Here is a 15,171-nt window from a genome sequence, read left to right as displayed (position 1 = left end):
GGGACCTAGATCTAGATCTCCTTCACAAAGGTGGATGTTCAGAAGTCCAGGAACGTGGGATGGCAGAGCCTAGCCTCCTGCTCAGCACCACCATCTCATCACGACCTTCCATGCAGGCAGTAGAGGAGCCTGTAACCTTGACGTCTTCTCAGTTGGAATTGGGTGGACTCTGGCCATTTGCGGCTTCACAGTTTTGCCTGTGTTTGAACTCTCCCTAGTTCCATGTGGCTGTGGTGAGACCTTGCGGGTAGCTGCTGCATGAGTTTTACTTAAAGCATCGTTGAAAAGGTGAGTGCGAGGACACCTTCAGCTCCGACGTCCTTACGGGTGGCACACACCTGCCTACCTGGCAGCTGCCCTCAGCCCCACACGAGGCGGAACAGGCTTTGGTCAGTGTCCGTGGCTGTGCACTCAGGGTCTGGCACAATGCCTGGTACAGTAAACATTCAATAAAAATATGGTGAGTGAGTGAATGAACAAATACATTCAGTTCTTTTTTTGGTCTAAAAAAAAAAAGTTGAAGCAAGAAGCCAACTACAAGGACACTGGCTTCACTTTCTGTCTGAGCTAAACTGGCTCCGAGCTGTGCGGGTCTCCTTTGAGTGCATCTGACCTGAAAAATTTCAACTCCAAGATCATGTGCTTCAAAAAGGGCATCAGAGGGACTTCCTTGGCAGTCCGGCGGTTAAGAAGACTCTGTGCTCCCAGTGCAGGGAAGATGGGTTCAATCCCTGGTCAAGGAACAAAGATCCCTTATCCCACGCGGTGTTGCCAAATACAATTTTTTTCAAAAGAGGGCCTTAGAGCTGACAAAACCCAGGTGGTAAGAGGGCGCCAGAGGTCGAGGCAACAACAATGTTGCAACTACTTCTTCATTCTGCACGCCAAGCACTGGGTGTGAGGCATCTGGGCTCAGATCCGGCTTCTGCCCTTAAAGACCCCCAGTCTAGTGGGGATGAGAAATATGCAAATACAGGATTGTTGTGTGGCGTGTTCAGTGTAATAACAGACACATGCAAGGCCATTGATCCCACCAAATCTACAACTCGCTCCAAAGGTAAGATCTCAGAGTTCAGGGAGAGACGCTGAGGTTCCCCACAGCAGGGCTGTTATTAACCGTGAATAGCAGGCTGAGCTGGAGAAGGAAATGGCAACCCACTCCATTGTTCTTGCCTGGAGAATCCCATGGGCAGAGAAGCCTGGCAGGCCATGGTCCATGGAGTCACAGAGAGTCAGACACGACTGAAGCAACTAAGCACGCACCAGGTTGAGGGCCTGGTTTCTGTTTCAAGGACAAAGGGCCTCTTTAGGGGACTTTGAGCAGAACAATAACCCACTGCCTACTGTGAATGAGTGTGACCTGATATAAAAGGCTGCCCCAAGCACAGCACCTCTGTGCTCCTGCCCCATCCTGCCACACGTGGCTGTGTGACCCTGAGTGGTCATTTCACCTCTCTGAGCTGCAGTCCCACCATCCGTCAGTCAAGAGGGAAGGGGCTCAATGATCATGATGTCTGGTGATGTACAAGAAGCAAGTCATCCCTGGAAAGCCAAAGATGATGACTACCGAGAGCTTTCTCTAATAACCCATTAAACACATACATTTAGGTATTTCTTGGACTGTTTTACACTCTTGTAAGTTGCAATCCCGTAGCTACAGCCTCATTAAGAAAAAGGCTGCAAACAGGCAGTTTCCCTTAGAAAGCAAATCCACATTATGTACCCAGGGTAGATGTTTAATACATGTTTAATAAATTTAATAACTTGGTGGATGAATGAATGAATGAGTAAATGAACACGATGACTAGAGGCACATGTGCCTTTTCTTCCTGCATTGGCATGCCCACGGTGTCCTCCTGCTAGAATGATGTAAAATGCCCAAACACCAAAACAAAAACCAAACCAAACCTACCCGAAACAGTGCTTGCTACTGTGACATTTATAAGAGCATGCTGACGCCCGAGGGCAGAGGGTCAGCTGCTGGGCTGAGTCCCCCCCCATTCCTAGTTCCCAGCCCCTTACCCAGCTCCATGCGCGGCAGCTCGGGGATGTCCCTCAGGATGGTCAGGAAGTAGGCACGCAGTCCCCGGTAGGCGTGCAAGAGCAGGAAGCACAGCTCCCGGTGCCACTTGTAAGCGTGCTGCATGCAGTTCTCAGATGGCACGTAGAAGCTCCCCTGTGGGGGGAAACAGAAGCAGAAGCTGAGGACCATCCCTGGAGCCTGGTCCTGAAAAAACTGGGGAAGACGGTCAAGACTCCAGCAAAAGAGTTGGAATCTCCTCCCTCCCCTTCTGCATGGGAAACCCACTGAAATTGGCCAAGCCTCTGTCTTATAATTTTCAAATTAAAACAATAACGATAGTAATAACAACATTAGATGATGATGATGACCATGATGAGGGCAGGGACCTCACAGGTTTGGGGCAAGTGAATGTCGCCCCCTCTTATAAGACTCTTTCTTGCCACTGTAAGAAGTAGTCATGTGACCGACAGAGGGGGCTCCTTCTCACAGGGAGGTAAGGCATTTAGAAAGACCTCTGTATTGGTGGATGAAGAGCACAGTGCTGAGAAGGAGAAAAAAAGCTTTGCTGTAAATTAGGAAGAAGTCAGTGAGTTTCAGCTCTCAGTGTTGAAAGTGTCAGAGGCTGTGGGTGTGACCATGGAGTCTGAGAATGCTCCATACTGTGTTTGTAGGTGTAAGACACATTACACCCATAATTACACATTGTAAGTCATTTATCTTGCAGGAAAAGACGCCTGAGTCCACAAGTTACTTGTAGGCCGAGACATGATGGAGGAAGACCAGGACAGTTATGAATTTCTTGCAACCCCGCCAGAGAAGGATGACTTCAGGTGAATTTAAGGAAGGACTTAAAAATGAGAGAAAGGATTCTCAGAGATGGGTTTGGACAGAAAAAGAGAGGTACTGAGTACTGTGGGCTTCCCAGGTGGCGCCAGTGGTAAAGAATCCATGTGCCAATGTGAGAGACGTGGGACATGGGTTTGATCCCTGGGTCAGGAAGATCCCCTGGAGAAGGAAATGCAACCTACTCCAGCATTCTTGCCTGGAGAGTCCCATGGACAGAGGAGCCTGGCAGGCTACAGTCCATGGGGTCACAAAGAGTTGGACGCGACTTAGCACACACCAAGTACTGAGTTGGAGAATTCCACGGTGTAGGAATCTATGGCCCGTGTGGCTATGAGGGGAGCAAGTAAATGTCTCTTCACCATCTCGTGCTTCCTAGCCTGCCCTGCTGGGTGAAACTCCAGGTAAAATGTTGTCAGACTACGTCCTCTTGGCTCCTGTGAGTTGACTTGCATGCTGTCTATGAGGCAGCCTCCTGCCCTTTTTGTCTCCTTCTCCCTTGCCTCCTTCTAAGAGGGCTGAGTCGGTGAAGTGGGGGCAGGACAGGTCTGATAGGGGTCAGCAGCCATCTGAAACTTCCTCTACTCCCAATGGTGTCACGAAGGTGGGTGCACTTGTTGGCACTCTCATCACTACATCATGTTTGCTGAGTCATGGAATGCTTAGGAAACCTGGATGGAAGTCTCAGTCAGGTCTGCCGTCACCTCTCTCTGAGTCAGTTTTAGGTTAATTCCTTGTTTTTTCAGTCACCAAGTTGTGTCTGACTCTTTTCAATCCCATGAACTACAGCATGCCAGGCTTCCCAGTCCTTCACTATCTCCCGGGATTTGCTCATATTCATGGTCACTGAGTCAGTGATGCCATCCAACCATCTCATCCTCTGTCACCTCCGTTTCTTGCCCTCAATCTTGTCCAGCATCAGGGTCTTTTCCAATGTGTTGGCTCTTCACACCAGGTGGCCAAAGTATTGGCATTTCAGCATCAGTCCTTCCAGTGAAAATTCAGGGTTGGTTTCCTTTAGAATTGACTGGTTTGATCTCCTTGCAGTCCAAGGGATTCTTGAGAGTCTTCTCCAGTGCCACAATTCAAAAGCTTTCGAATTGCTTTTTGAATTCCCTGGTAAGAGACTGCAGGACAGACATTAGCCAGCAGGAAGATCGTGGCCTGTGCTCTGGAGAGCAATGTCCATGGGAAGGGGGTGGGGCAGAGGGAGGAGCCCGCTGCACAGAGACCTCAGTCAATCCCAGGGGAAGCTCTGGACCTGCAGACTCTCTGGCCAGGCCTTTGTACTCATGCATTGACTGTTACTGGTCACCCAGGGAGGAGGTGTGACCTTGGTCAGCAGCTCTCTCAGACAGAGCAGCCTCCAGAGAGGGACTTGGCCACCCACTGTTGGCCACCATTGTCCTTGGCAGAGCAGGAGGGAGTGATTCAGGTCTAAAGGTGGAAACTGGGCATCACAGAATTCCCTGTGGAAAGTCCCAGCAGCGTCCTTCACTCCCCAGCACCTCAAATTAACCCTGGCTTTGCCTAACGAGGTCCCTACTGATTTGGACTGAACAAAGACATTCAACAAGCTTTGGCATTGAAAAGTTTCTCCATTTCATCAAGCAGAAAACCCAGGCAGGACACCTGTAGTCACCAGTGGCCCAGGGTAATCTGTATATTCCTACTTCTCATCTTTCCTATTATATTAAGATCAGAAGCAGTACAGCTGTGGGAAGACAAGCAAAGTTTGTGCATAGCAGGGAGCATGTGTGCTGCACTCTCCAGGTCTACAGAGCAAGAAATAATTCACTGTTCATGAACCATCTAGATGTTCCCATCACACTGTATCTCACTGGATCCTTAACAAGCACCTTATAAGGCAGATATTCTCACTTTGATTTTCAAAATATAATACAGATATGGTAAAAAAAAAAAAAAAAATCTCAGTATTACCAAAGGAAGCACGATATACAGTTCCCTTTCCCCAGAGTGAATAATTTTCTTGTACGTCCTTCTATTAAGCTTCCATATGCATACATATTGATGTATATTTATGTGCACTTACATGCATGTATGTTCTAAAACAGACAGACTCATGTCAGAGAAGGCAATGGCACCCCACTCCAGTACTCTTGCCAGGAAAATCCCATGGGCAGAGGAGCCTGGTAGGCTACAGTCCATGGGGTCGCTAAGAGTCGGACACGACTGAGCGACTTCACTTTCTCTTTTCACTTTCATGCATTGGAGAAGGAAATGGCTACCCACTCCAGTGTTCTTGCCTGGAGAATCCCAGGGACGGGGAAGCCTGGTGGGCTGCCATCTATGGGGTCACACAGAGTCAGACACGACTGAAGTGACTTAGCATAGCATAGCATAGCATGTTGGAAGATGTTCTGGCACATTTCTCTATTACTTATTTTTATCACTTATGCCTTGAAGTTCTTTCTTCTCAGACCAAATAAGTGATAGAAATCCAATTCCCATTCCGCATGTTAAAGGCTGTGGCTCAAAGGATACAGTGAGCTGCACAAGGTCACTCCGCGTTTCTGCCCGCAGCAGGAAGGATTCTCAAGTTCAGGGGCTCAGCAAAGGCAGTCCTTGCTCACCTGCCACGTGTGCCTCTGGGAACCACGCTGGCAGAGGACAGCTGCTCCGCTTAACTATGACAGAGGCCTGAATACAAGCCCTGCAGTGCCTCCCTCAGCCGTGACTAAGCAGAAATAAAAGCGACAGAGGATTAACAAGGGCATCGGATCTCGTGGCTCTGAGTTCCCAGCTTGTTTGCTTCTGACAGCCCCGAAACCCTCCATTTTCCAGTCCTGCTCACAACTGCATTTTCTTATCACCAAGGCCTCCTTTTGACAGTGCTCCAGGACCCATGGATGAGGCAAAGGATCTATAAAGTCCATTATTAAGTTCCACTTTTCAGACTAAACACAAATCTTATACAAATGTTCTTATACAGAGAGACATACAGAGAATGTTGGAGAATATTCAGAAGGCTGATTCAAGATGATTACTGAGATAATATGAAGTCAGAATGCTAACCCAAAGAGAAATCCTAATAAAATATGCCTGGATATTTTATGCCTATTATTATAAACAAAACAAATGGTATTTCCATAAGTACTCAACCGCATGTTTGGAAAGTGAGTGATTTGCCATAGGAAATCCCATTCGCTGACCCTCCAGGCCTGCAGAGCCAGCATGGATGAACCTATGCCCCTAACAGAATTGCAAGAAGTGGAATGAAAAACTTGCCCAATCTCCCCAGCACAAAGGAAGAACTTTTAGCCGTCCTCCTGATCAACAGTCTGGAATGGAAACCCTAAATAATACAACAGGATTCATGCAGGGTGAGCCAAACAGGAGACTGTGTGCAGACTCACAATGGAAGGCGCTCCTGGCCAGGGCCCACCCCCATGGGATCATCTGTACAACATGACATAGAGGAAGCGATCATAGTATGGTCTATTAGGGTTAAGGATTAAACAAAACCATCTGGGTAAAACATGGACTTATATGATGGCTCAGTGCAATGTCAGGGTACACCAAAAGGAAATTTTAAAATTAGGACACACCCATTGATGGCCTCTGAAAACACGTCTATCAGTTATGCAGCTCTCACTTCCAGGGTCAACCAGGAGGTTGAAACCGACAAGTGGACTTTAACTTAATGGAAGTCTTCAGGGAGCTGTGCAGGGATAAAGATTGGTTGGAACACAGAATCCAAAGTCAAATAGGGTCTATTCCTTGCTTGCATACTATCCATGTGACTAAGTTAGTCCTTAAATGTCTGAAATGTCAGTTTCCAAACATGGAAAGTGGGGATAATAAAGTTCAATTGTTTAGTACAGTGTCTGGTTTATATTAGGTATCTGTTAAATGTTAGTTAGGAAGTTCTTCTTTCTCCTTCATTTATTACCTAATGAAGATAGCTAAGCTTTCCATCAAATTAGACCTTTATATGCATGCCTCTCAAACCTACATTTCTGCATCTAATCCCTGCCCTGATCTCTAGATCTCTATTCCAAACTGATGATTGGATTGCTTGCCTGTTGTCACGAAGGCATCTTAAAATACTTGTTATACAGAGTGAAGTAAGTCAGAAAGAGAAAAACAAATGTCATATATTAATATACATGCATTGAAGGGACTGATGCTGAAGCTAAAGCTCCAATACTTTAGACACTTGATAAAGAACTGACTCATTAGAAAAGACCCTGATGTTGGAAAAGATTGAAGGCAGGAGGAGGGGACAACAGAGGACGAGATGGTTGGATGGCATCATTGATTCAATGGACATGAGTTTGAGCAAGCTCCAGGAGATGGTGAAGGACAGGAAAGCCTGGTGTGCTTCAGTCCACAGAGTTGCAAAAAGACACGATTGAGCAACTGAACAACAACAAATAGAATCTAAAAAAATGTACTGATGAACCTATTTGCAGAGCAGGAATAGGGACGCAGATGTAGAGAACAGATTTGTGGACACAGCAGGGCAAGGAGAGGGTGGGATGAATTGAGACAGTAGCATTGACATATATACACTACCATGTGTAAAGTAGATAGCTAGTGGGAAGCTGCTCTATAGCACAGGAAGCTCAGCCTGGTGCTCTGTGATGACCTAGAGGGGTAGGAGGTGGGGGAAGTGAGGACATGGCTCAAGCCAGAGGGGACATATGTATCATTATAGTTGATTCACATTGTTCTACAGCAGAAACCAACACATTGTAAAGCAATTATCCTCCAATTAAAAATTTAATTTTTTTTAAAAAGGAGCTTATTACTGTCCCTCTTACCTGATCCTTCTCTTCCCTCTGGTCTTTGTAAATGGACCCACCTTGCCCAACATTATAGGAAGCCAAGAAGTTCCTTTAGTCTCTAGACCTCTCTCATCTCAAGAATCTTGAAAGTTTGAAGACACTCTTGCCTCTGCCCTACCTTGAGTCTTCTCTATAGCTTACTTTAATTGCTACCACATCCTTCTAATCATTCTCACTGCCCAGGTAGCACCTTTCATCTGCAGCACCACTGAATGCAAGTTGGTTTAGAGCATCCCCACTGACTTCCCAGGAGGCACTAGTGGTAAAGAACCCACCTGCCAATGCGGGAGACAAAGGAGACACAGGTTCCATCCCTGGATCGAGAAGATCCCCTGGAGAAGTAAATGGCAACTCACTCCAGTATTCTTGCCTGAAAAAATTCCACGGGCAAAGAAGCCTGGCAGGCCACACTCCATGGGGTTGCAAAGAATCAGACACGACTGAGCGAGTGAGCGCACAGACACTGTCTACAAGACTGAGTCTGTATCCCTTGGAATGGCATCCAAAGCCTCGAGCCCCAATCACAACTCCAGGGTCAGTGGCTGCCTCTTGTTTCACTCCAGAGCCCACTAGTTGCCATTCCTTCTTTTAAAACCCCATCCCCTTGCTGCTTGAAACTCACCACAAAGAATCAGATCAATGTCCTGTCCCTTGTGAAGCTTTTCCAACTACCCCCTCCTCTCGGGTCCCTTATACATACCTCATCAGACCACAGTTATTTCTGTAAAGTTCTCTCTCCAAACCTCCATGCACACTTTGAGGTTAGACGGTGTGCTATGTCTTTGAACCTGAAACACTTACCTAAAGAACTGATGCTTTCAAACTGTGGTGCTGGAGAAGACTCTTGAGAGTTCCTTGGACTGCAAGGAGATCAAATCAGTCAATCCTAAAGGAAATCAACCCTGAATGTTCACTGGAAGGACTGATACTGATGCTGAAGCTTCAATACTTTGGCCACTTGATGAGAAAAGCTGACCCACTGGAAAAGACTCTGATGCTAGACAAGATTGAGGGCAGGAGAAGAGGGTGACAGAGGATGAGATGGTTGGATGATGTCACCAACTCAATAGACATGAGTTTGAGCAAGCTCCAGGAGATAGGGAAGGACAGGGAAGCCTCGTGTGCTACAGTCCATGGGGTCTCAAATAGTCAGACACAACTTAGCTACTGACAACAACAAATGTTCATTGTACGCCTGCTGTGTGCCTGGTACTATTTTCTGGTCCCTGAATTCCTCTTCTTGGCGATTTAGCCAGTTTTTCACCACTATCTTTGTTTTAACCAATAAAAAATAACAATAATAACTGCAACATCATTAATACACAGCTAACATTTATTATTTAATTCTATTAAATGTCAGGCAATAAGTGTTTTATAGGTATCAATTATTTAATTCATATGCCAACCCAATGAAATAAGCACAATTATTTATCCCCATTTTATAGATTGGGAAACTGAACTCCAGAATGGTAAATATCAAATAACTTTTCTGCAGGTGTCATGGCATACAAAATGTACACCAGCAATGCAGACACAGTCTGACACTGGAAACCACACATTCCTAGTCTTAATGCTGAATTTAATCTTCGATTTGAGCTTCAGGGAGTTGAAAGAGTCTGTGTTCACCCATCCAGGAGGCAGAAGAGTTAAGCTTCTAATTCCAGTCAAAGCCTCAATTTTCAAAGGAAACTAACTCTACGGATTTCAAGAGGAATCAAAACCCCCTTGTGCTAGCCTTCACTTTGTAACTAACTAGCTGTAATTCCAGGAAAACAGTTTTAACTTTCTGCCCTTTTAATTGTCAGCAGCACATTGATGCTGGGCTTCTCAAGTGGTAAAGAATCTGCCTGCCAATGCAGGAGACACAGAAGACCCAGGTTTGATCCCTGGGTCAGAAAGATCCTCTAGAGGAGGAAATGGCAAGTCGCTCCAGTATTCTTGCCTGGGTAACCCCATGGACAGAGAAACCTGGTGGACTACGGTCCACAGGGCCACCGAGAATCGGACATGACTGAGCGATAGAGCACACACACAACGCACTGCTGCTACCTTAGTTAACGGTTCCCAATTTTTGTGTCCCAACACACTGGGTCATGGTGACTAGCTGTGAGTTGAGTTACAATTATTTCTTACCAAAAATGGTTAACATATAGAAATCACAAATTCAAAGTCGTTCCTATCACCCTCTTACTGGTAATCCACAGAGGTTCTTTCAGCAGGGGCAAAGGTGAAGGAGAGTTGCCAGGCTTGGACAGATGAGCAGACACGATGTGTGGAAAGTAACTCATGGTCTCAAGCCTAGGCCATATTCCCACCTAGGCATCTGCTCCAATTTGCATGTATGTACTTTCTGCCCTCCAGCACCACATGGCTCCAGGACTGAATGATCATACAAATGACTGTTGAACAATCCCAGGGAGATCTATGTGGCTCCAGCCATAAAATGAATAAATTTGGTTTTGTGTTTCTCTCCCTCTGCAAGTTGGTTGTACCCCTGCCTCCCCTCCTGGAAATCAGAAACAGAATATTCTTCATCTTCTAATCCCAGCTACTTTCACATACTTTCCATCCATGTGGCTGACTGAAGGGGAATTTAGAAAAAATGAAGGGCAATAGGGAAAATGAAGAGATGCGCTGTAAAGGAGTATCACCGGTGGAAGGGGCAGTGGTTATGGCACAACATCCCACTGAGGGGAGCTAATGGATCAAAGTCCTAAAGGCACATGCTGTGGATGAGAACACTCTTCCTCTACTCTTGATGTAGGGACATCCACTAGCTTCATACTTCCAGCTCCTCTCCACCCACTTACTGAGCAAAAGGTGAGTTCTGGATAAGAAACGAGGTTCTTCCTTGGACTCTCCCTCTCTTGGTAGCAAGTCCACTCTCAGCCCTGGGGGAAGCCTGGTAGATGAGAAGGTCTTCAAGGGGGGCCTGCATTTATCTAGCATGGCTGTATCTGATTAAGTAAGCAGTTTATTCTGGAGCTCAAGATCTGGGACCTCCTTGATCAAATATATAAACCAAGCGATCTCACATCTTCATTTTAATCCTAATCTGTCTTATTATTTTGTCTTATTTTCCAATTGGCACAGCACTCAGTTGGGGGGAATAAGATATTGTGTAGAAGCTTCCCTCCACATGTAGCAGATCTGATCTCCTTTGATGACACTAATTCTTCCCTGTGTCATATTACCTGGGGTGCTCAGGAACACAGGGCACAAACAGAAGAGTTGGTCAGTGTTGGCTGGAGGGTTAGAATGGATTAGTGGATTTCAATCGCTATTTTGAGAAGTCATGGGGCTACCACAGCAGCAGCAAAGGGGAAGGGTGGATGAGGCCCCCACTTCATCAGAGCTTTTCTGTTCACAGCAGTTTTATGTTGGACTCTGCCTAGGCATTCATTTGAAAAAGAAGTCCTTAGTTTAAAAATAAATAAATAAAACTTGAAAATCACTGCACAAAGCTAATGCCCCTGAGTGCTCAACTGTTCTATTGTGGTCCAGAGGACAAGCCTAAATTGTGTGGCTGAAAATCAGACCTCAACAGTCTTTGTTGTTTATTGTTTTCCTTCCTGATTCTCAATTATTGTTTTCTTTCTTCTTTACTCACACTGCCTGTCTTAAACAGCAGTTTTTAAAAGACTTCAGAAAGTTTTTTAAAGGAAAGAAATGACCCCAGGTCATTTCTGTAATTCCAAGTTCAATGAATTTCTATGGAACTCTGTTGCTTTACCCCACAAAAATTAAGAAAACACTGAGGGGTTACAATCCTGCTTTTGCTGCTCACCAACTTCAGCACCTCGGACAGTAGCTGATTGGCCTCACTGGACAAGAGTAGGGATAAAGGAAAAATGCTCTTTGTCTTCTTTCCTAAAGTACAACAAACACCAGCCCATTAGTCTTCTAATCATTATTGGTAAGAACTCCATATGAATTCTCCCACTGATGCACTGAAGGGGTGGTATTTTCATTAATAATTTTTTTCAATCTCTATATCACCAAGAGATTTATTTAAAAGTTTAAAAAGTAATAACTCACTGGTTATTAGATAAGATGACATATTGACCCTGAATAATTCATAACTATCTTCAAAGTTTCCTTAATGCCTATTTAGTAATTTGGGCAAATGCATATACTGTTGTTCTGGATCCACTGGACTTCGGAGAACTGTATCCTTATATTAGAAGTACTATGGTTGGAAGTCCCATTGGGTGTCTTCAGCACATCAATGGGGTCAGTTCAATCTGGGTTATCATCATGATCCTAATTACTCTATGTTCGGTGCTTCCTGTGTGTCTATCAGTGTCCTAAGCACTTGAGCTCCAGACATTAGCACACACTGCCCTCCTCCCCCTGGAAGAAAATAGTCTCAAGTTGGAGGAACCAGGGACATGAATGCAAAATTGTAGCACAACATGGCAAGCATACTAGAGAAAACCTTAGGATGCAATGAGTGTGTGGAAAGGAGCAGCTAGGGAAAGCTTCTTGGAAGAAGCAGTGCTACAGTCGAAACTCAAAAGGCTAGGTGGGTAGACCACGGATGAGGGAGGGAACCAGAACAGTCATAAACAAAGGCAGTGAGGGAACAAATTAATAAAGTGCAGGGAAATATAATCAGTACTTTGCTGCTAAGGTAAATAGTCAGGAGAAACAAGCAGGAGATGATTCGGGACAGACAGCCTGGAGTCTGATCATGGGAGGGTCAGACATATCATGTTGTGTGTGCATGATAAGTTGCTTCAGTCATGTCCAACTCTTTGTGATGCTATGGACTGTAGCCCCACCTCAGGGAGCCTCTGTCCACAGGATTCTCCAGGCAAGAATTGGAGTGGGTTGCCATGCCCTCCTCCAAGGGATCAAAAAACAATTCCCCGGCACAAAGAGACATGTAAGAAACGGACAATACATGGCTGGTATGCCCGTCAGTGGGGATGGGAAGACACATGTTTAGCCTTCTTCTATGACTGGCTTCTCATTAGTCATTGCATCTGGCCCTCCAAACATTCAGGGAAGTTGAAATCATGATGTAAATATGCAAAAGTGGAACAGTCCCAGAGATGTTAAGTAAATAGCCTGAGGTTCCATAATTACTAAAAGACAAGTCCAGGATTCCAAAGCAGCACAGCCTTGCTCTGTTCTTCCCCTGGGTCCTATTCTAAATTCACCAGAAACAACATCGTCTCAACTGAGGATAAGACAGCAAGAACAGGGACAATAAAACTGGCATAAGTAAGGTGAAATGGCCATCAGATACACTGGGTAAATTATGTAGTGTGCTAAGGGTCAAGCAATTAATACTTCCATCCCAAGGGACTAGTTTACAGATCAGAAACCCAGACATATCTGCAGAATAAGTGAGCAGTCAGTCTCAGCACCTTGGGATATGGTGACCATGGTAAATGTTTCTACTTAGAATGCTGGAGGGGTTCACTACAGTCTCTTAAAGACGTAAAATTCTATGCCTTTGTGACTTAGTAATTATCAAAGGTATTAAATTCCTTTAGCTGGCACTGGAATTAAGTCAGCATAGAGTCAGCATCAATAATTACTCTCCTATTTTAGAGTTCTGAAGTCTCCTGTGTGAATTGGGTCCTTATCTTTCTCCCTAGTACTTCAGGTGGACTTTCTATTATACACAGCTCATTCTATGGGGAACCAGGAAAGAAGACCAGAGTAGGGCAACATGAAAAGAAAGAATCTATATTCTGATAGCAAACATATAAACACCACCCATGTGGCTCCTTATAAACCTTGTCTGAGATACACAGCATTCAGAGTCATTTCTAAGTAAGGCGGGGGATGACTGGCTCAAGGTCACATGGAGGGTACAGGTCACGGCTATGGCTGGAATGACATGTAACTAATCCCAGAGCCCACTTTCCTAACCACCAACAATTCCAGCCTCTCTGGAGCAAACACTGGTTCTCTCTTGGCCTCTGCAGAAAACAGATCATGCTGTTCTAAGAGATTATTAAGGCAAATGGGAGGCCACTGCACCAATACTGTCATTTTAGAATGTTTACTTCTATAAGAAACCAGCTCAGAATACTTCTGGCTTTTATTGGAATGATCATAGCTATTGCAGAAACCAAAATAAGAGTGTTTGCATAAGAAGTCATAGTATAACTAGAGCTTTTAAATCAATCCTATAAAGGATGTGTCATTATAATCCTCATTTTATAGATAAAGAGACAAAGTGTCAGGAATTGAAGAAGAGCTTTCTATAAAATACTATCAACATTTATAGACCAATAATAATCTTAACACATGTTAAGTAAAATCTGGATTGTGTCCACGGCCACGTTGCATTCAAATATTGCTGTGCAGTTTACATAGCTGCATTTTCCTTAGCATTCAAGACCAAACTGTTAAATGTAAGGCCACTAAAGTGACAGCATTAATATTGCAACACTTCTTAACTGAGGCTAGGGCAGTTGACTTATTTTTATGCTGGTCTATACTCATCATCAGAGAAGGCAATGGCACCCCACTCCAGTACTCTTGCCTGGAAAATCCCATGGATGGAGGAGCCTGGAAGGCTTCAGTACATGGGGTCGTTAAGAGTCAGACAGGACTGAGCAATTTCACTTTCACTTTTCACTTTCATGCCTTGGAGAAGGAAATGGCAACCCACTCCAGTATTCTTGCCTGGAGAATCCCAGGGACGGGGGAGCCTGGTGGGCTGCCGTCTATGGGGTCGCACAGAGTCGGACATGACTGAAGCGACTTAGCAGCAGCATACTCATCATTGTTTTTGTTTTTGTTTTTTGTTTTAATTTTATTTTATTTTTAAACTTTACATAATTGTATTAGTTTTGCCAAATATCAAAATGCATCCGCCACAGGTATACATGTGTTCCCCATCCTGAACCTTCCTCCCTCCTCCCTCCCCATACCATCCCTCTGGGTCATCCCAGTGCACTAGCCCCAAGCATCCAGTATCGTGCATCGAACCTGGACTGGCATCTCATTTCATACATGATATTTTACATGTTTCAATGACATTCTCCCAAATATTCCCACCCTCTCTCTCTCCCATAGAGTCCATAAGACTGTTCTATACATCAGTGTCTCTTTTGCTGTCTCGTACACAGGGTTATTGTTACCATCTTTCTAAATTCCATATATATGCGTTAGTATACCGTATTGGTGTTTTTCCTTCTGGCTTACTTCACTCTGTATAATAGGCTCCAGTAAGTCATGTCCAACTCTTTGTGACCCCACAGACTGCAGCACGCCAGGCCTTCCTGTCTCTTACTATCTCCCGGAATTTGCACAATTTCATGTCCACTGAGTTGGTAATGCTATCCAACCATCTGTACTTATTGACTGCATATTATTTGCTATTACTCTGTTGAATACAGTGAGCACCTTCTATATGACATATAGCCCAGTCTGAATGTGTGATTAATACCTCACCTACAAAACAAAAATAGTAAGAATAATTACCACCAAGAAATATAGTGAGGAACAACCGAGACAGGAAATGGAAGG

The 15,171-nt window shown here is 44.8% G+C and overlaps 1 protein-coding gene across 5 annotated transcripts in view; it reads right to left on the bottom strand.

Annotated features, from left to right (window-relative positions):
- The window catches only part of FAM135B (family with sequence similarity 135 member B), a 263,682-nt gene that overhangs the window by 40,789 nt on the left and 207,722 nt on the right, over positions 1 to 15,171 (bottom strand). For all 5 annotated transcript variants that reach the window (XM_061438529.1, XM_061438527.1, XM_061438530.1 and 2 more), the window contains exon 8: positions 2,023 to 2,176. In XM_061438529.1, coding sequence (XP_061294513.1) covers positions 2,023 to 2,176 — 154 coding nt within the window. The remainder of the gene's footprint in view (positions 1 to 2,022; positions 2,177 to 15,171) is intronic.

Source organism: Bos javanicus, chromosome 14 (assembly GCF_032452875.1).
Source record: "Bos javanicus breed banteng chromosome 14, ARS-OSU_banteng_1.0, whole genome shotgun sequence".
Classification (NCBI taxonomy): Eukaryota; Metazoa; Chordata; class Mammalia; order Artiodactyla; family Bovidae; genus Bos; species Bos javanicus.
This window is presented reverse-complemented; position numbering and strand designations above follow the sequence as displayed.